Genomic DNA, 22,152 nt, shown 5'->3' with positions numbered 1-22,152 from the left:
GGCAGCAGAGAGGAGGACAAAACTCCTCTTCCAGATCTTGCACTTCTCTGTGCAGCCACAGAGAGACTTGTTGTCCCCCGTTTTAGCAGTAGGCAGCAGAAAGGAGGACAGAACTCCTCCTACAGATCCTGCACTTCTCTGTGCAGTATCAGCACCCTTCTCCACCTTTCCTGGTCTCAGTATTCGTCAGACTCCAGCCCTCCTCCAGACCCTGCGCTTTCTGCTTCCCAGCTCCGCCGCCAGCTTCTTTCTAAAAGCAGCACAAGGTAAGGGGGGGGGGGGGCAATGTGATATAAAATAGGGTGGGGGACTCTTGACTTCTGATGGTGGAGGGGCTTTTAACATCTGAACCAAAATGCTTATGCGGCCAACGATGACATGGACTTTGCCACCCCTGTCCTAAGGGGAAGTAGAACTATTGTTTAGAAAAGAACTGGCAAAGGTGGACAACACTGCTTGGGATTGTATTACAGCCTTGGCGGCTCATACAGAATGCTAGGTGCTCAATGGATTTCTGGCAGGATCAATAGACATTTTTCTGTACTTTCATGGTTGTTGTGGGCCACTTAGTAGTAAAGAAGGTATCAGGAAGACAGACCTGAAGCCTAAACTGCTATATAAATCCTGTATTATAATAATAATAATAATAATAGCAGCAATAATATAAGTCAAATATAACAGCTATCAGATTTCTACTTCTTTATATAAGTGGGCAGCTTAGTGGTTAGACCTCTGCCATGCAACACTGGGGTCATAGGTTCAAATCCCAAAGGAGGAGACTACCTGGATGAAGTTGGCATGTTCTCCCTCTGCCTGCATAGATTTCCTCTGGGTACTCCGGTTTCCTCCCACCCTCCAAAGACATGCTGGTAGGTTAATTGGCATCTGTAGAAATTGGCCGTAATATGTATATGTATGAATGTGAGATAGATACCTTAGATTGTAAGCTCCTCGAGGGAACAGACTGATGTTAGTGTATAATATATGTAAAGCACTGCATAAATTGGTTGGCACTATATAAATACCTGAAATAAAGTCCCCCTAAAAAAAGGAACCTGTTCCAGGCTGGGCATGATACATACTGTACTTGCATAAATCTTTCTGCCCCTATCCAACACCAAAATCAGTAGGTAATCCAATAATATATTTTATCAGAGAGGCTATTTAACCACTTCCCGACTGCCTCACACAGATATACTGCGGCAGAAGGGCACGTACGGGCAGATTAATGTACCTGTACGTTGCCCTTTAAGAGACGGCCTGCGGGCGTGCGCCCGCCGGGAGCTGCGTCACTGTGATCGTGGGTCCCGCAGACTCGATACCCATGATTGTCTAATGGTGAGGAAGAACGGGGAGGTGCTAATGGAAGCAAGCATCTCCCCGTTCTGCCTAGTGACACTGATCAGCTCTCCCTGTAATCGGGAGCGCTGATCAGTGATGTGTCACACACAGCCCCTCCCCCCCCACAGTTAGAATCACTCCCTAGGACACACTTAACCCCTACAGCGCCACCTAGTGGTTAACCCCTTCAATGCCAGTGACATTTTTACAGTAATCAATGCAATTTTTTAGCATTGATAGCTGTATTAATGGCAATGGTCGCAAAAATGTGTCAAAATTGTCCGATGTGTCCGCCATAGTGTCGCAGTCACGATAAAAATCGTTGATCTCCGCCATTACCAGTAAAAAAATAATTATCAATAAAAATGCCATACAACTATCATCTATTTTGTAGACGCTATAACTTTTGCGCAAACCAATCAATAAACGCTTAGTGCAATTTTTTTTTTACCAAAGACTACATATCGGCCTAAACTGAGGAAAATTTTTTTTTTTATATATATATATTTTTGGGGGATATTTATTATAGCAAAAAGTAAAAAATAATGTGTTTTTTTTCAAAATTGTCGCTATTTTTTGTTGATAGCGCAAAAAATAAAAACCGCAGAAGCGATCCTATACCACAAATAGAGCTTTCTTTTTGTGGTATAGGATTGCTTCTGTTTGGGAGCCATGTCGCACGACCGCGCAATTGTCAGTTAAAACGACGCAGTGCCGAATCGCAAAAAGTTATCTGGTCAGGAAGGGGGTAAAATCTTCCGGGGCTGAAGTAGTTAAAAGAAAATTCAAATCAAATTCACAGACCTGTATAGACATTACTTGTACCTGGTATGTTTGCTTATCTGGGAAAATCTTTGGGAAACTTTTATGTAAGTGAAGCTCGTTTTCCTTCCATTCCTGATAAATGAATGCTGAAGGTCTAATTTGTCATGTGCAGTGACAGCACACAGTTCTATAGCTTCACGGTCCAAGCCAATTACTGCTAAGAATGTACAATCCCAGTGATTTCTTAGGTTACATAGGTTACATCAGTGAGCCTATATCAGATATGATGTAAAAATTCATGTCATATGTACATAAGTATACACACGCTGCTCATTACCTATACAGGCTGTCATGCTGGAAAGTGTTGCTTGGTGACTTTACTTTACTGTTCCCTCTTCATAGCGCAGCTCTGTTTGTTTGCTTAGACTGTTTAGAAACAAGGGGCTCTATGAGCTATACTACACCTGTTGTTGGCCATCCCCAATTACTAACCAACGTAAGATGCCATAGGATGGTGAAGATAATTGCATGCTAATTGATGCAATCCACATCATGCTACAATAATCCACAGAGTTTTGTCCTATTTGGATTTTATCTCGGCTTTGCCTTGGCAGGAACAGCTGAGTGCTATGGAAAGTGATGTCTATTGCAGCTAAATAAATTGTTAAAATGTACCTAAATAATTACTTGTTTAGTTTTCAAAATATGGATTTTTGTAGCCCCATTGCTAGGAGTTTCCTTAAATTCCTGCCCTGGAGACACAACAGGAAGTGAGAAGAAATCTCCCTAAACTGAGAGGAGGGATTGGAGAACAGGGGTCCCCACTGAAAGATGTCTGTTTTTCCCCCTGTTCCGGTGTAGTTGTACCTGTTTATCTGCAGCCCTCTCTCCTCTAGAGCCTCCTAAATCACACATTCTACATAGCATATCTGAGCTCCAAAAGGTAGGGGGCGGGGATCTGACCTCATAGTGCACAACATAGAGCAGCAAACTGAGTGTAATCTGAGATCTGAGTGAAGGTAATGGACACTCCTCCCTCTACACAGTCTCATAGGGGAACATGAGGTTGTCAATCACCACCTGTGCCCTCCCTCCTCCAGATACTGTGGGGAGAGCAGATAAGAACCACACTAGGTGCTTTGGATTGAGGCTAGTACACAGAATTTTTTTAATTATAGAGATTTACAACCACTTTAAAGTGGTTGTAAATCCTTACAAACCACTTTGACCTACAGGTAAGCCTAGATTAAGGCTTACCTGTAGGTCCAAGAAATATTTCCTAAACCTACATGGTTGTTTATTAATTAAGCTTTATGTTTTGGATTTAGCAAGAATGTTGTAAGTTTTGTTGTACTTAAGTCCCTTATGTTATGATTTTGATATCGATATTTTTGGGAAAGGGGGTGTCAGGTAGGCTGTACAGGGCCCTGTGATTGATTTCTAACAGCAGCTTGGATTTGAGGTTTGCTGGTTTTTCCTTCTACTTTAGCAATACAACCTGACAGAGGATTGAATCCATCCACACTCTCTCTATAACAAAATAGTTTTAATTTTCTACTTGCACTAGAAAATTTTGTATTTTATTGCTATAGACCAACATTTCCCAATCTTTTTATCTTAGAGGAACCCTGGAAATAATTTTCAGGTCTCGTATGGAACCCTTCTTAAAATCATTTAGTAGGTCAGTGGGCAGATGCCCTCCTTACATTGTAGTGAGAATGCCCCCCCCCACAACAGATGGCTCAAGTGATAACTTGTGTCATGATGCTGACATCACAAGGTAGCATTGGCACCATGGAATGGGAAGGCAATCAGCCACAGCGCAAGGAACCCTTAGCAACCTCTGGAGGAACCCTGGGGTTTTATGGAACCATAGTTGAGGTTGGTTGCAATAGACAATGAACTTTAAAGCGGGAGTCCGCCGTTTTTTTTTTTTTTTAAAGCCAGCAGCTACAAATACTGCAGCTGCTGACTTTTAAAATAATGACACTTACCCGCCCAGCGTGCCCCCGATGTCGGCACCCGAAGCCGATCTCTCGATCGTCTCTCGGGTGCTGCCGCCGCCATCTTGGGTATGGGAATCAGGAAGTGGAGCCTTGCGGCTTCATTTACTGGTTCCCTACTGCACATGCGCGAGTCGCGCTGCGCAATAAGGATGGTCCCCTCTGTCTCTGGGATCCGTGTGTTTCCCAGCAGGCAGCGGGGGACCTTCGGAAAGGGGTGTAGATTCTGCGGAAAGGGGCTTACCTTCTGCAGAATCTACGCCGGAAGTGGGTGCAGATACCTGTACTGTACAGGTACCTGCACCCCCCTCCCCCCTGAAAGATGCCAATTGTAGCGCCGGAGTGGGGGAGGGTTCCAATGAGCGGAAGCTCCACTTTAGGGTGGACCTCCGCTTTAAGTTCTTTATTTCTGTTCCATCAATGTACTGATTACAGTTTTCAGAAAGTTTCTGATTTTCACATTGCTTTATCAGCATGACTAAACTGCCTGTAATGATGGTGGAAGAGTACATTGTATAACTTTTCAAGGAGTTCTCTTCTCTAAATTTATCACAGCGTGACAGAACAACAGTGCACACCCACTCATTTTCCTTTTAATGGCTTAGAATGTCAAGAACACGGTTTTCTTGATATGTTCATTATAATACTGAGAGACAGATTTTATAGGTTAGGAAAATGTACAGAATTAAAGGGTCAGTCTGTAAAAAAAATTATATTTCTTTTATGGGTGACGATATCTAGTGTGCTAAATTACCAACTTGTTCTTGGGCACTCCAGCAATGAAAATTCTGCTTTCGAGTTCCCAGCTTCGCCTACCTGACAGCCATTTCCAGGGAATCTGGACTTGTACATTTTAAAGAATGCAATATAAAAAAACGGTGGTGAAGATAGGGCCAAGCTAGGAACTCAGCAGAGATCTCAGACATGATCTGTGGCATGGCATTGGCCAACAACAGCTTCATCTCCCCAAGCAATCGGTCATTAGAATGGACTTTCTTGCATAATCACTATTGTTCCTCTGAGAACTACCATGGATATTGTCTGTAAGGGAAATACACATGCTCTCTCAGCCCTTGTACACACGGTCGGACATTCTGACAACCAAATCCGTTGGATTTTGTCCGACGGATTTTGTCCGAAACTGTTGCATACACACGGTCGGACAAAGTTGTCGGAAAATCCGATTGTACATAACGTGATGACGTTATTTCGTTACGACGGGACTACGTTCAGGCTAGTAGCCAATAGCTTTGGTCTAGGAATTTGATCTGAGCATGTGTGGCACTTTGTCCGTCGGAGTAGGCTACACATGATCGGAGTATGTCCGATCGGAGCATTTTGTCGGAAAATTTTACGGAAAAGTTGGAAAACTTGGTCCGTCGGATACTCAGACGGAAACAGTCCGATGGAGACCACACACAGTCGGATTATCCGACAGAACGATCCGATAGGACACATTCCGTAGGAATCTCCGACCGTGTGTACAAGGGCTTAGTGGTGTAAGCATGCATGCTTATGCCACAATATTTGTATACAACAAATGAACAGCATTCGCATCTTCTCACCAGTGTCACCTCTCCTCCATCTAATCTCCTTGCTTTGACCTCAGATCAGCAGGTGACCTTCACCAACTTGAAGCTTTTTTGCGCAGCATTTTTAGCCAGCAGGCTTTGGTGTGCTATACACGTGGCTCTTCTCAATAAGCCCAAATGAAAAAGATGTCTCCCTACAACCTTTGGAAAAAAACTCGTCATGTGAGAAACAGGTACCGCCAATCTGATTATAGTGAGATCGGAAGAACCCCAAACTGTGTGGAGAGGATAAGGAAATGGTACTGAACACAATGCCTTCCTCATTTTCCTGCAAATTCGCTAGTTAGTAACAAAAATTGGTCAAATTTAAATCCCCTGTCTATGCTATGCAGTCATTAAACAATATACAGTCCTAGAAATGGAGAGATATCATGAACCTCAGCTATTCAGGGTCTTCAAAGGACCTCTGAGGAGACCTGGCTGTAAATAGTCAAGTGGTAAATGCAGTTGAAGGTGTAGAAATCTGTGATACTGGGTCATTGTCCTATAACGGAACTCCACAAAGTTACGTTTTATCCATACTCTATAACGTCTACAGTAATGGAGTCACCTTTCTACAGATACCACTCAGTTAAAAAGCAAACAAAACTATATTGCAATGCGCAGAAGGCTAATAAGACACCATAGACCATAGGAGAAAGACACATCATACATCTGTTATATTTGGTGTCTAGCAAATCATAATTTCATTCTGATAAAAGATATGCTGGTTTTTGAAAGGTACATATTTCCAGTAATACACATGGTGGCAGCTACCGTATGTGTGTAAGGCCTGGTTCACACCTATGCATTTTTTAGTGCATTTTCAGTTTTGCAGAAACACACTACAGTCCATTTAACATGATTTTCTATGGATGTGGTTCACATCTGTGCATTTTATGGAAAGGACCAGGGACTTTTTTCTGGTTTTTGGTTCCATAGACTTCAACGGATCAAAAGCGCGTATTGAAAAAAGCAAAATTCACCTGGAATATGCAAACTGCAACAAACTGCAAGGTGTGAATCAGGCCTAAAGCGTTAACTGCTTAGTTGACCTGCCCCAATGATGGTCACTTTCAGTCTGCTGGTGCTTAGAATGTTCTTCGGTGAGATGGAAAAACTCTGTAAGCGGTGAGGCTGAGAGTTTGTAATAGTCTATGCCTAGCTATGAGCTATGACTTTCCTCTGAAACTGCTAATTGCCTGGCTGTCACCACGTGCAGTTACAGAGAAGAAAGGGGATGCAGAGGAGAACCTGCCACATGTGCCTTTCCCAATAGACACAAGTAGTGCAATTGGGGTTTCCATCTTACTTCTCTCTTCATAGTGACACAAGGGAAGGATAGGTGCCATCATATGGAAATTTCCAACAGGTTGGAGAAAAGGATCAGTAAAACAGCCAGGAAACTGTTCTTTTTAGGAAGGACGGTCAGCACGCAATTTTGTTTTTGGTGACAGGTTTCCTTTAGCCTCTTGGAAATAAACAGGTCATTGCTGTTCTGTAGAGTGTTATAGCCATCACATCACAAGAGCACTGGCCTGTAAATGGTGCCTCAGCATGAAATCTCAGCTGTGTATCAGGCCAAAGTAGGTCAGCTGCAAAAATAATAAGCCAACATTGACATATACTTCCGATTCAATACAAAACCCACAAAAAATCAATTAGGAGCGGCCGCAAACACTCTCCGAATGCTAGCTTAGTACAATAGACTTTCCTGGGTTTTTACATCAATTCTGAAAATCACATTCCACAGTTTTTTCAATAAATTGCGTTCGAAGAAATGTTTCCCAAGGGAAACATGGAAGTTGTCATTCTGAAATTGCTGGTTTCCTGGCTGGCATTCTCATACTTTTGCTTTTATATTTGCACCTGTTACCTGCATGGAGTGTGGAAATAAGGACTTTGCTGTGACTTTCCTGATCCTGATTTGTATACTTACTGCAGGGCAGCAGCCAACTCATCAGCATACGAGCCTGCCAATCAGCATATATTTAAAGAGGGTCAGGCATGGCAGCCAATGTCACAAAAAAAAAAAGAAAAAATATATACAGTGCCTTGAAAAAGTATTCATACCCTTGAAATGTGCCATATTTTGTCATGTTACAATCAAAAACGTAAACGTAGTTTATTGGGATTTTATGTGATAGACCAACACAAAGTGGCACATAATTGTGAAGTGGAAGGAAAATGATAAATGGTTTTCAATTTTTTTTTTTTTACAAATAAATATGTGAAAAGTGTGGAGTGCATTTGTATTCAGCCCCCTTTACTCTGATACCCCTAACTAAAATCTAGTGGAACCAATTGCCTTCAGAAGTCACCTAATTAGTAAATAGAGTCCACCTGTGTGTAATTTATTCTCAGTTTAAATACAGCTGTTCTGTGAAGCCTTAGGCCGTGTACACACGGGCGGACTGTCTGACGGACTTGGTCCACTGAAACGTGTTTCAGCGGACAGTCTGCTCGTGTGTGGGCTTCAGCTGACTTTTTCAGCGGACAGTCTGGCGGACTAAGTCTTTCGGAATTTCCGTAATATTGTCCGTCCAACTTTGGTTTCAGCGGACAGTCCGCTCGTGAGTAGGCAAGTTGGACGGACTAAGTATGGCGCATGCTCAGAAAGGATTTACACGGCCGAAGGTTGCATTGCAGTGTATTGGACGTCGTATTTCTAGTCCCGTCGTACGTGCTGTACACGTCATCGCGCAAGCTTTCAGCGGACTGTCTGTTCATCGTGTGTGGTCAAGTCCGTTCATTCAAAAGTAGGACGGACTGTCTGTCGGATTGTCTGACGGACTTAGTTGGCCAGACAGTCCGCCCGTGTGTACGCGGCCTTAGTGAACAAACAGCATCACGAAGGCCAAAGAGCACACCAGACAGGTCCGGAATAAAGTAGTGGAGAAGTTTAAAAGTGTGGGGTTAGGTTATAAAAAAAAATACCACAAGATTTGAACATCTTACGGAGCACTGTTCAATCCATCATCCTAAAATGGAAAAAGAGTATGGCACAACTGCAAACCTAACAAGACATGGCTGTCCATGACTGACAGGCCGGGCAAGGAGAGCATTAATCAGAGAAGCAGCCAAGAGGCCCGTGGTAACTCTCGAAAAGCTGCAGAGATCCACAGCTCAGGTGGGAGAATCTGTCCACAGGACAACTATTAGTTGTGCACTCCACCAATCTGGCCTTTATGGAAGAGTAGCAAGAAGAAAGCCATTGGTGAAAGAAAGCCATAGGAAGTCCTGTTTTCAGTTTGTGAGAAGCCATGTGGGGGACACAGCAAACATGTGGAAGAAGGTGCTCTGGTCAGATGAGACCAAAATTAAACTTTTTGGCCTAAAAGCAAAATGCTATGTGTGGCCAAAAACTAACACTGTACATCACCCTGAACACCCCATCCCCACCGTGAAACATGGTGGTGGCAGCATCATGTTGTGGGGATGCTTTTCTTCAGCAGGGACAAGGAAGCTGGTCAGAGTTCATGGAAAGATGGATGGAGCCAAATACAGGGCAATCTTAGAAGAAAACCTGTTAGAGGCTGCAAAAGACTTGAGACTGGGGCGGAGGGTCACCCTAAACATACAGCCAAAAGCTACAATGGAATGGTTTAGATCAGTGGTCTCCAAAGTGCAGCCCGGGGGCCGAATGCAGCCCTTTGCTTGCTTGTATCTGGCCCTTGGGTCCATATTTTATTCACTGACCCCCATGAAGGGGGACAGTTCCTCCCAATGTCACCAACAATGGGGCCCAATAATACCAATGATGGAGACTATTCTTTCCACTAACACCAACAATGAGGCCCAATGACGGGGGACCATTCCTTACAATGACACCAATAATGAGGTCCAATGACACCAATAATGGGGCACTATTCCTCCCAAAGCCACCAATGATGGGGGAGCATTCCTTCCAATGACACCAACAATGAGGTCCAATGACACCAATGATGGGGGACCATTCTTTCCAACATCACCAATGATGGGGCACAGTTCATCCCAATGACACCAAAGAACCGGCACTATTCCTCCCAATGACACCAATGATGGAGTACAGTTCACCCCCTATGACCTCAACAATGGGGCACTATTGCTCTCACTGACACCGAAAACGGGGCATTGATTACATCAACTGATGCTGGGACAATTGCTACTCATGATGGTCACAGTCCAGCCCCCCTAAAGTCTGAAGGACAGTAAACTGGCCTTTTGTTTAGAAAGTTTGGAGATCCCTGGTTTAGCTCAAAGCCTATTCATGTGTTAGAATGGTCCAGTAAAAGTCCAGACCTAAATCCAATTGAGAATCTGTGGCAAGACTTGACAGTTGCTGTTCACAGACGCTCTTCATCCAATCTGACAGAGCTTGAGCTATTTTGCAAAGAAGAATGGGCAAAAATGTCACTCTCTAGATGTGCAAAGCTGGTAGAGACATCCCCAAAAAGACTTGCACCTGTAATTGCAGCAAAAGGGGGTTCTACAAAGTATTGACTCAGGGGGGCTGAATACAAATGCACCCTACACTTTTCACATATTTATTTGTAAAAAAAATTGGAAACCATTTATCATTTTCCTTCTACTTCACAATTATGTGCCACTTTGTGTTGGTCTATCACTTAAAATCCTAATAAAATCCTAATAAAATACATACTGTACATAAAATAAAAAAATAAAAAAAATTTTTTTTTTGTTGTTGTTGTAACATGACAAAATGTTGACAATTTCTAGAGGTATGAATACATTTTCAAGGCATTGTGTGTGTGTGTATATAAACAATATAAACAAACATATATCCATATATATTTATACACACATACACACACACACACACACACACACACACAAGTATTTTTCCTAACAAATTCATTGAAGACCATGTTGCAAAAATGAATACACCCCAATGAAAGTCTAAGGCCGCGTACACACGGGCGGACTGTCTGACGGACTTGGTCCGCTGAAACGTGTTTCAGCGGACAGTCCGCTCGTGTGTGGGCTTCAGCTGACTTTTTCAGCCGACAGTCTGGCGGACTAAGTCTTTCGGAATTTCCGTAATATTGTCCGTCCAACTTTGGTTTCAGCGGACAGTCCGCTCGTGAGTAGGCAAGTTGGACGGACTAAGTATGGCGCATGCTCAGAAAGGATTTACACGGCCGAGCTTTCAGCGGACTGTCTGTTCATCGTGTGTGGTCAAGTCCGTTCATTCAAAAGTAGGACGGACTGTCTGTCGGATTGTCTGACGGACTTAGTTGGCCAGACAGTCCGCCCGTGTGTACGCGGCCTTAGGTGCAAAACTGTTAAAAATGTTAGACAACTAAATCCTAATTAACAAGAATGACACAGGTGAGTCTAATTAACAGATGTCCAGCAGACAGTTGATTATAAAAGAGTGTTACCTAAGGCCCCTTTCACACTGGGGCGGTGCGGCCGTCGTTTTAGCGGCGGTCTGCGGCCGCTAGCGGGGCGGTTTTAACTCCCGCTAGCGGCCGAAAAAGGGTTAAAACCGCCCGCAAAGCGCCGCTGCAGCGCTGTTTTGCCGGTGGTATAGCCGTGCTGTCCCATTGATTTCAATGGGTAGGAGCGGTTTAGGAGCGGTGAATACACCGCTCCTTTCACTGCTCCAAAGATGCGGCTAGCAGGACTTTTTTCACCGTCTTGCTAGCGCACCGCTCCAGTGTATTCGAACCGTGTATGGCCGGCATTACATTCTTTGAACCATTAAAATTCAGTCTAATGCCGGCCATACACGGTTCGAATTTCGGAAGAATTTTCTTTCGAAAATCGTATCTAAGAATTTTCATATGAATTTCACACCATTAGTGGGCTGCAGCAACAGCCGATTTTCGTGCGGAAATAAAATTTGAGGAATCGGACATGTTGGAAATTTTTTGAAAAACAAGCGATTTTCTAATCAATGATGGGAGAATCGTGCGAGAAATGTAATAAGAAAAGAAAATGTACGGAGATAAAAGAAAATTTACAGAGAGAAAAGAAGATTCCCGGCCAAGAAAATTCTTTTCTGTAGCAACATGAGGTGAAATTGAAGGCTTGGTCGGCCGAATTTCGAAAATCAATGGTGGCATCATCGGATCACAAAAAAACCCGAATTTTCTGATTTTGAAAAGAAAATTTGTTCGAAATTCGACCCGTGTATGGCCAGCATAAGTATGTTCGTCTGAGCACTAATACACTGCCCAACAAAATTCTCTTGCCTTTGTGGCTGTGTATGGTGAAGAGATGAGCTTGGGCCTGTTCTTTGGATATATATATACATATACATATATATATATATATATATATATATATATATATATATCTTTTATGGCCCCCAGCGAATCCCCGAGCACCACTCAGGACTAAGGATGAGCTCGGGCGCATTATTTGCATATAACTGTATTTATCAGCGTATAACACACACCATCATTTTATAGAGAACTTTGAAGCAAAATAAGGGTCACAGTCCATCAATGCAGCCTGATCAGTGCCCATCAACACAGCCTGCACAGTGCCAAACTCCATTGCCCATTAATGCAGCCTGCACATTGCCCATCAGCAGCCTCACCGTTGCAAATTAATGCAGCATATCATACTAGCTCATTATGAAATACTCGCCTTAGATCGAAACCCCTGCACACTGCTCTGCCCTACGTCATCTCTCGGGTTACTTCCGGGTATCGCGGGCCCTGGCTCTGTGATTGGCCGGAGAAGCGATGACGTCACTCTCGCACATACGTGTGGGAGCCGTCGGTAATGGCACATCAGCTAAAGCATGTGCAGATGACCTTGGCACATGCTGATACAAAGGATATCCCCTAAACCGTGCAGATTTAGGAGATATCCATGGTAGGTACAGGTAAGCCTTATTATAGGCTTACCTGTAGCGAAAGTAGTTTATAAAGGTTTGCAACCACTTTAGACCCCTTTCACACCGAGGGCGTTTTGCAGGCGCTATAGCGTTAGAAATAGTGCCTGCAATCCGCCCTCAAACTGCTGCTCCAATTTCTCAAGTGTGAAAGCCCGAGAGCTTTCATACTGGAGCGGTGCGCTGGCAGAATGTCAGAAAAATTCCTGCCAGCAGTTTCTTTGGAGTGGTGAAGGAGCGGTGTGTTTACCACTCCTCCACCGCTGCTCTCCATTGAAATCAATGGGGCAGCGCTGCAATACCGCCGGCAAAACGCCGCTATTGCGGCGTTTGGCGGCCGGTTTTAACCCTTTCTTGGCTGCTAGTGGGGGTAAAAGTGCCCCACTAGCAGCCGAAATGCGTTGCAAATCCAACGGTAAAACGCTGCTAAAAATAGCGGCGTTTTACCACCGACGCTATGGGCGGCTTAGTGTGAAATCCTTCTTAATGCAGCCTCACCATTGTAAATTAATGCAGTCTGCACATCCTTGCTCCGCTGCAGCCTCGTCAGTGCTGGATTACACAGCGCCACAATCTCCTATGTACCCAACGATCAGTCACACACTGTGTGTCACTGATCACCCGGCACAGGATACTGCCGCTCTGTGTAATCTGGCGGCGCCCGCCCCCTCTTTTCACTCAGAGACAGCAGGAATCTGCGTATAACGCGCACACACACGATTTCTCCCTGATTTTCAGGGGGATAAAGTGCGTGTTTTACGGCAATAATTACGGGTATATATCTTTTGTGATTCATTGAGTGCCACAAAAAATATATTAATAGCCAAATTACCAGTGGGGCCATTTGAAACCGGAACACAGGATGCAATTGGCCCACGAGCCGGACTGGATATGCCTGGCCTAAATATATTTTTGGTAATGCACTAAGTCAGTGATGGCGAACCTTGGCACTCAAGGTTCGGAACTACACTTCCTATGCTCATGCACTCTGCGATGTAGCTGAGCATCATGGGAAATGCAGTTCCAAAACATCTGGGGTGCCAAGGTTCGCCATCACTGCCCTAGGTGCTTGTGCCTTCCTGTGTGTTCCTTACTATGGATGGTTTATACTCTGCTGGATGGCTAGGGGAGGCCATGACCATCCAAAACAATGAATGAAGCCAGGGGAGCGTATATTCGCACAAGACCCAACAGGAGTGTTTTTCCTGCATATACTGTGTGTCTTTTGAGAAGATCTCAGGAGCATGGATGTAAGTATTTTACTGTGTGGGCAACACTCTGGATTGGAAGTCTATTTAAAGGATAATTCTCTAAAAATGTGAAGTTGTCCTTTAAACCACCTAATGGTTCCTTAAATGGTATATGGTGATGTTCTTGCGCCCCTGGGTCTACAAACTCACTATGGCTTCTACCAACGATCCTACTTCTAGATTTTTTATATATATTATTAAAAATGGTAAAAATAAATGCAGCAGACATGACAACACCCAAAAATGGATGGTGAAAATGCAAATTTCCAGGGGAGGAGGGGGGAGCAGAGCGAAGAAGTAAAACCTCACTACTGAAATCCTCAAGAGATATCAAAAGCCAAGGGGGGTGACCGCTATGCTGTGCCAATGTAAGAACAAAGGATGAAAAATTCCCCCAATCTAAAATAATTCTATAATCCATCATGATAACTCTTTTTGTGGGTCTTCGCTTTACTATTTTGTCAATTTTGAGGAAATCCTCGAAGGTGGCTTTGTAACGCCCTATAATGAGTCATCCACCACTTATCTTACTGGCAGGTGCTATGAAGCCTGGTAATTGCTTTACATCAGCCTAGGATTGAACAAGCAGACAACATGTATCCAAAGAAGCTGATCTCATCTATAATTAATAGAAGAGAGAAAATTTACATCTAATGCCTTCCTAAGTGATGTCTGGAGTAGGAAGGAAATCCCATTTTATCCCTTGGAGTCTACTGCCCTCAAGTGGGCACATTATAAACTGAATCTGGCATGACCATTTCCTAATTTCTTAACTAAATTATTTTTTAAGAACTCAAGAACTTAACTTAAGAAATACAGTGGCTTATTTTATTTCTCCCTCCTGGAATTTTTAGTTTTTTTCAAATATAAGTAAGGGCCTGGTTTGCCCCTGGAGGGGAACCCATGCTGGTTTTAATTATTAGAGAGGCGACTTTTCCTGTAAAGTCGCTTCAATATAGATGGAGATCAGACTTGGAGGCGACTTCCATTGAATTCTATGGGTACAAGTCGCCTAGAAGTCGGATTGAAGTAGTACAGGAACCTTAGTGTGCATTAAGACGGATGCATTCACTTACATTGTTTTTTTTTCATGTAGCTTGACTAGGGGTGACTTGAAGTCGCATCCAAAGTTGCCCCTGTGTGAATGTTTTCAGAAAAAAAGGAAAAAGGAAAAAACAGGGAAAGTACAGTACAATGCCAACAATGACATAAGATGTTCAAATACAGGTACATTTGTAACAAGCCGGTAACCTTCCTGCTGGAATTTTTGGTGTTTCCATTCTCTTGTGTGGGCTTCAACTTTTCCTTTTACATTATCCATACAATAAAAATAAAAAAGCCAGCATGGATAATGGGAGCTCCCTATTATGGGCACAGTCAATGTTTTCACACATATAAAAATTAAATAAAATTCAGAATGCTATTAACCACTACAATACTGGGCACTTTTGCCCCCTTCCTTCCCAGCCCAATTTTGAGCTTTCAGCGCTCTCGCACTTTCAATGACAATTGCGCGGTCATGCTGCGCTGTACTCAAATGAATTTTTTTTAATTTTGTTCGCACAAATAGAGCTTTATTTTGGTGGTATTTATTCACAACTCCGTTTTTTATTTTTTGCGATATAAGCGAAAAAAGAGCGGAAATTTTGAAAAAAAAATATATTTTCTTCTTTCTATTTTAAAAGAAATCCAATAAAATCGAATTCACTATTCATGCCCCATACACACAGTAGGATTTTCCGACGGAAAATGTGCGATCGGATCATATTGTCGGAATATCCGACCATGTGTGGGCTCCATCTGACTTTTTCCGTCTGATTTTCTGACGCACAAAGTTTGAGAGCAGGATCTAAAATTTTCCGACAACAAAATCCGATTTGCATAAATTCCGATTGTATGTAGACATTTTCCGACGGACAAAGTGCCACGCATGCTCAGAAGAGACAAAAGATATTGGCTACTGGCCCGTTTGTAGTCCCGACATACGTGTTTGACATCACCTCGTTCAGAACGATCGTAAATTTCCAACAACTTTGTGCGACCGTGTGTATGCAAGACAAGTTTGGGCCAAAATCCGTCGGAAAAAAAATCTGACGGATTTTGTGGTCAGAATGTCCGATCGTGTGTATGGGGCATTAGAATTAAATAATTGTGCAGTTATTAGAAAAAGGGATACATTATAAAAGGAATGTTGGTTTAAGTTTGAAATCCAAGGATAACAAAGCAGTTACTTACAAGGTACTACTAAGTGAGTGCCTAGTCTCACCACTGGGTTCAATTTAATGAATCACCAGCTTAAAACCAGTATTATGAACAGGGACCATGGAGACTTTGATCTAAACACTCCTTTACATGTTGATAGAACAAAAAAATCTTCTGAGACACCAGAAGATGAATGACTTTATCTTGCCCTCTTCCACCACCTTTTCTACCTACTTACCCCCATCTATTCACATCTAAAAAAAATGAGTTAGCCACTATGTATCCCTTTGTGGATGCCTCCATGAGTGGAGACCAGTGACCTACCACAGTAGTGTGTGTCCGTCACTGACTAGTCCCCTTGTGGTGATATCATCATGTTAGTAAGTCTTCTCCTTCTGGAGCCTGGGAGGACCTCACCTCTGAACAGCCCATAGAAGGACCATAAAAGACTTGGGATCCAACAGGATCTTTAATGAGAGCACCCACTTGCTTCTACAATATTGCTCCCTCATTGGCTGAAGCACTGCAGAATCTCACCAACGAGGAACCAGCAACATCTTGCTAGTTCAGCCAAATAGGTAGTGATGTTGTAGGTGTTCTCTCTGTTTTCTCTGCTCCTTAATGCTCGATTCAGACTTTTGCAGTTTGCTTTTGATCCGTTTCTGAAAGTGCGTTTTTATGTTTTTGCACATGTGTTTTTAGTACTTTTTTTGATGCGTTTGCATTTGTTATGTTTTTTTTCTTTGGCCAATTCGTTGTTGGGCAGGTAAAAAAAAGCAAAACGCAAAAGTTAAAAAAAAACGCGCCAAAAATGCACTACATGCTTTTCTGCACCGTCTCCATTGAACTCTATTGAACCAATAGACCATTTTGCATTTAAAAAAGGCCCGGACCCTTTCTAAAAATGCAGAGACACAAAAATGCATTGATGTGAACATGTTCCATGGGAACCCATATAAAAAAAATGCAAAAAGCATGAAAAAACGCATTGGTGTGAATGGAGCCCCATACTATGTTGTTCATTTATAAATCAGCGGTTTGACTTCACCACAGCTACACCGGTGCTTTAAATTAAAAAAAGACAAAAAGTAGTTTGCTTTACATAACAAAAAAAAGGAATGAAGGGATAAACAAAAAGGCAGAGGAAGAGCCTGGACACTTGACCTGTCAAATCCTTGACATTGGCCTCTCCTCCAAGTTCTGTCTGCTCTGTGCTGGGTAGAGAGCTCCGTGTGATACCACAGGCTCCGCAACATAGTCTGCATTTTGTGAATGGGCTGCAAAATACAGACTGTGGTGTGGAGTAGCAGAGATCACTCTATGTTATAAATGAGCCCATATGCGTTGCATTAATGCACATGTTGTGTTGCTTTAAGGGGTCATTCAAAATTAACACCACCACAACACACCTCCCCTTAGGGCATTAAAAATCAGATACATACCAGTCCCTGGAGTCCAGTGCTGTCTTCTTCCTGCAGCAGGTTGTTGTTACTGCTGTGGTTCTCTGGTGCCACCCACACAGCCAGCTTCTACAGCCTCCTGGGAGAGGGTAGCAACTTGCTTACTGGGCAGCAGAGGTGGGGATAAGGATTATCTGTAGTAGTAGTAGTAGTAGTAGCAGGCCTACTGAGGAAGCCCTAATATTGGGTGTAACGTGTATAGGAGTGGAGCCATGCTGTAAGTGGAGGTTATATGTGTCCAAGTTATTGGCAAGTTCCTGAATACCTTGTGAAGCGCTTACCACAGCACTGCTGGTGCTTTTGGAATGTATTCTTACCTGTGAGTCTGGAGATACTGAAGGAGTAGAATACAGAAACATGCTGGAGGAGACATCCCCTTGGTGTTGATGATTTAAGCTTTTATGACCTTGATATTATATTGGGGTCCACTTTTGGAGGTGAGCACTAGGTGGTTGGAGGCACAGCACAAAATTTTGAGAAGTTAATAGAAATCTTCCCACATGTATCCCAATGATGTTACCCATATGTATATTGATCATCAGACTCTTATTTATTTTATTACTTTTTCAATATGTTTTATTTTGTTTGCACTACATCATTTTTGTATTCTGAGTATATATATATAGTGTGGTGGAAAGCACTATTGATGTTTAGCAGCATTCAAGGATTGTATTTTCTATCACATCGAATGTTATATTCACACTAAAGCCCCGTACACACAGTGTGTACTGCAGCCGGTCCGACAGAAGCTGGCTGTTTACTTTTTGGTTTACTTTTAAAAGGTAAATGCAGCCCAATCAATCAATCGATCCATCCAACAACACTGAATCCCTTCTAGCCTCAACAGATAAAAATTAAATACATCATTGCATCTTCATTAAAAACTCTGTTACCCTGGCCTTGCCATGTATGTCCATGGTCCAGGTGCACTACCCCTGGTCTTCAATATTTTTGCAAAGAGGAAGGTGGGGGGGAACTGTGGCCTGTGACACTAAGCATTATTCCCTATGTCTTCAAGCCCTGCCTCAATGCAAGTTAATTGTCAGTAGATACATAATTCTGTTTAGTGAGTCTTGTGACTCTTATCCTTCAGACAGCACAGCTGTTAAGAAATACAGTGTGGTCACCAACCTTCCCCCAGCCTGCTGATTGGATACTAAAAGGGCATACTCACACTGATGAGGTCGCCCCTCTGCTCTCTTTGACACCTGTCACCAAGGTTCCACTGTAATGCCCCATACACACGGTCGGAAATTCCGACGGAAAAAGTCAGATCGGATTATGTTGTCGGAAAATCCAAACCTGTGTGGGCTCTATCGGACTTTTTCCGTCGGAATTTCCAACGCAAAAAGTTTGAGAGCTGTATCTAAAATGTTCCGACAACAAAATCCGATCTGACTTTTTCCGATCGTGTGTAGAGAATTCCGACGCACAAAGTGCCACTCATGCTCAGAAAAAATTTGGAGACGAAAGCTATTGGCTACTGGCCTCTACGTAGTCCCATCGTATGTTTTGTATGTTACCTCATTCTGAATGATCGGATTTTCCGACAACTTTGTGCGACTGTGTGTATGCAACACAAGATTTGGCCAAAATCCTTTGGAAAAAATCTGACGGATTTTGTGGTCGGAATGTCGTGTGTATGGGGCATTAGACTGACAGCACTGTACACTGTAGAAGAACAAGATTGGCTCTTACTATTAGATTTCCTCTCCCAGTATGAGAATTATATGCAGGTAATATATAGATTCAGGTTAAGGTGCTTATATTATTCTGTACTTAAATTAATTATATTCAATGAACACATACATAGATTAAAAAAAGTTTTATTTGCATTGAGTTTAGGTGTAAAGATTCTTCTCTGAAGGCCAAGCTACAGTTCCATAATCCTTCTAACTCCAGTCGATAGTGTTCTGTACTTTTCTTAAAGTGAACCTGTGTCTATTCAAATCCTATCTGACTGCAAATTGTGGGATGCAGATAGGGGAAGGCAGGGCTGATAGGCAAGGAAAAAGTCTAATGGGTGTTGGTGGAACATTGGACCAAATGCAAATAGAATCTTATGTGATTTCCAGCCTTAAAACAAAACTAATCCCTCCTATCCTTTACAGCTAAGGAAGCTGCCATCTTAGCCTCTGTTTGATCTGCAGTTGCCATGGTGCTGTACCATGTGATCAGCTATGATGCCAGCCATTTGATGTTTTGACAGTTCGGTTGAGAGCTAACATAAGCACACTAATACTGTAGCAATTATAATTCATGGCAAGCCTTAAATGTAACTGTTGTGGGAAACTGTTAAATCGGCTGGTTCAGTTCCGTTTTAAGAGGCAGCTTTCTGACATACAAGGTATCCCTATGGGTCTACAGAGCAGTCCAAAGATAGTGTAAAGGAGGACAGTAACAGAACTTTATAACTCCAATAAATATTTTTGATTATTAACCTTAAAGGACCAGTAGGTAAAGCCAATGCATTTCGTGGGCTCACAATTAGCCTTCATCAGGGCCAGACAATGTGAGCAGGTTTAGTATTTTATCAATTTTGGCCCCAGTCTGATCAAGTCAGATGGTGCCCCTACTGATATTATACTAATTCTTTGCTCACATTGTCAAGTATTTTCTCCTATCACTGCCAATGTTTAAGCCCTGATGAATGGGGAAGTTCTGAGCCTCCGGAAAGGGTTGCTCTTGCCTTGCCTATGGGAAAAGTCAAGGAAATCATGAAGTTTGTTCCATGGTTCAGGGTAGGAGAAGGCTCCCTGGTGTACACAAGGGATCTTGCACCTGCTTAGTGGAGATGATAGAGTTTGACTTACCATTTCAAAGGAAACCTGTACTGGGACAACAAGGCTGCCATTGCTGACCTTACCTATTGAAAATACTATTTGTTTCAATGCCAAACTCATCCAATAGCTTCATGTCTTTCAAAAGCACATACCTTGAACAAGTATGCAGATCAGGACTTGACTCCGACTTCCTAATCTGTGTGCTTGTTCCAGGTCAGTGACTTGAACAATATTAAAACTAAAGACAGCCAAGTAAAAATGGCAACTGGAGCCAACGAATCAACGATCAAGCAGAGAATCAACAATTTTGATTTATGCATAAAATACATACATATAAACAAATAAACTCAGCAATGCTAGGCACTGCAAATGTACACTTTAAATGAACACAACTCACCGGAGTATCAAACATCATCATCGTCGGCTGCTCCTCATCCTTGCCTTGTGGTCAAGGAAATCCAGTGTAATGATATAGGAAACTGAGGTGGTCGAGGGGGTCTGTCAAGTTCTTCTGCCCCTCACCCCTGCCTCAGACCAGTCAGTATGGGATGTAACCATGCGTCGAGGTCACTTGAGATGACAGAGATCACGCACCTGTCAATGGATCACCCATGGTGTGCTGGAGTCACTTAATCCAAAGTGCCAATCCAAAGTGCCATCGACAGCCTTCCTCCAGCAGAAACACTCGGAAGATGGTCCACCTTAAGAGCTAACCCTAATATCTCAAAGGAAGCTGAAAGCATATCAACCGACCAATAACCAACACCGGAAAAATGCAACATCAACGCAACAAAAGCCAATGCAAACGATGGAGTCTTGCAAAAAAAGTAGTCATTTAAAGGGACAAAGACTCACAACCTATCTCCAGAACCTTAGAATATCCACCATTGTGCAAAGATCACAGCATCTGTGCAAACATTCAAAAATAATCAGCCATTGCTCATCATGTTTAGAAATCCATTGTGTGTGGCTTTTCTTCATGGATTCTGCAAAGTGGACCCGAAGCTGGAGACAGTGGCTGGTGACATCTGTCCTTGTCTCACCTTAGGGGTTTCGAAGGCATCTAATGAGAAGATGGGGGGGTGCGAACAGAAGCCGATCACCCCTACAGAGGGGGAACGAAGGACCTGTGCGATCTTATTAGGGATAAGGATAGCAGTGTCAGTTTGCAGAACAAGGCAGCCGGCTTGTATGTGGCAAGGGAGGAGGAGGGGGCTTCTTGGTCAGGGGGTCTGTGGGTGATGGACAGGGACAGTGCAGGAATCCAAGTCCCCAGGTTAGGTGAAGACACATTGCTGTATAGCTACAAAGGCCATGCAAGCAGGGAGGAGAGAAGGAGAGAGGGAGAGGGAGAGAAAGAGAGATGGGAGGAGGGGGAAGAAGAGAGTCTCTTGCTAGCCAATGACAGCAGCACATCTGCACAATCCAATGGCCGAGATGCACAAGGAGATTTGCTCTTTCCAATTTGGACTACACTTCAGAATCTAAATTCCACAAACACAATGCACCGCATTCACCCTCTACAGCGCAACGCCTGTCACATTTTATGTGCAAAAAATGTTTTTTTTTTTTTATTGCATGCAAACACTGGCAGCTGGATCGACAGTTTGCAAAGGGCAGGCACTAGGGAGTGCCCCGTTTAATTGCCTGTATCAAATGTCCCCCTCCACCTCCTCCTTTCTTCAATAAACCAGCCATTTACGGCTTTAAACCACCCTACCCCTCCCTTGTATGAACACCCCAAGGGTCCCAAATCCCAGCGCTGCAAAGAAGGCTGTCACTCTGAGCCTGGATGTTGCTGTGTGTCTGTATTATTAATAGACACTGGATGTATACAAGGCTGCTGACTGCAATCCATGTATATGTATATATATATATATATATATATATATATATATATATATATACATACACATATATATATATA

General features: G+C 43.0%; 1 protein-coding gene across 2 annotated transcripts in view; it reads right to left on the bottom strand.

The window, feature by feature from the left end:
- RALGDS (ral guanine nucleotide dissociation stimulator) overlaps window positions 1–21,560 on the bottom strand; it is a 240,723-nt gene extending 219,163 nt beyond the window's left edge. For both annotated transcript variants that reach the window (XM_077477510.1, XM_077477521.1), the window contains exon 1: window positions 20,623–21,560. In XM_077477510.1, the coding sequence (XP_077333636.1) occupies window positions 20,623–20,643 (21 nt within the window). In that variant the 5' untranslated portion in view covers window positions 20,644–21,560. The remainder of the gene's footprint in view (window positions 1–20,622) is intronic.
- Window positions 21,561–22,152: the final 592 nt, after the last annotated feature.

Source organism: Lithobates pipiens, unplaced genomic scaffold (assembly GCF_037356315.1).
Source record: "Lithobates pipiens isolate NorthernLeopardFrog02 unplaced genomic scaffold, aLitPip1_a1.2 Scaffold_1, whole genome shotgun sequence".
Lineage (NCBI taxonomy): Eukaryota > Metazoa > Chordata > Amphibia > Anura > Ranidae > Lithobates > Lithobates pipiens.
This window is presented reverse-complemented; position numbering and strand designations above follow the sequence as displayed.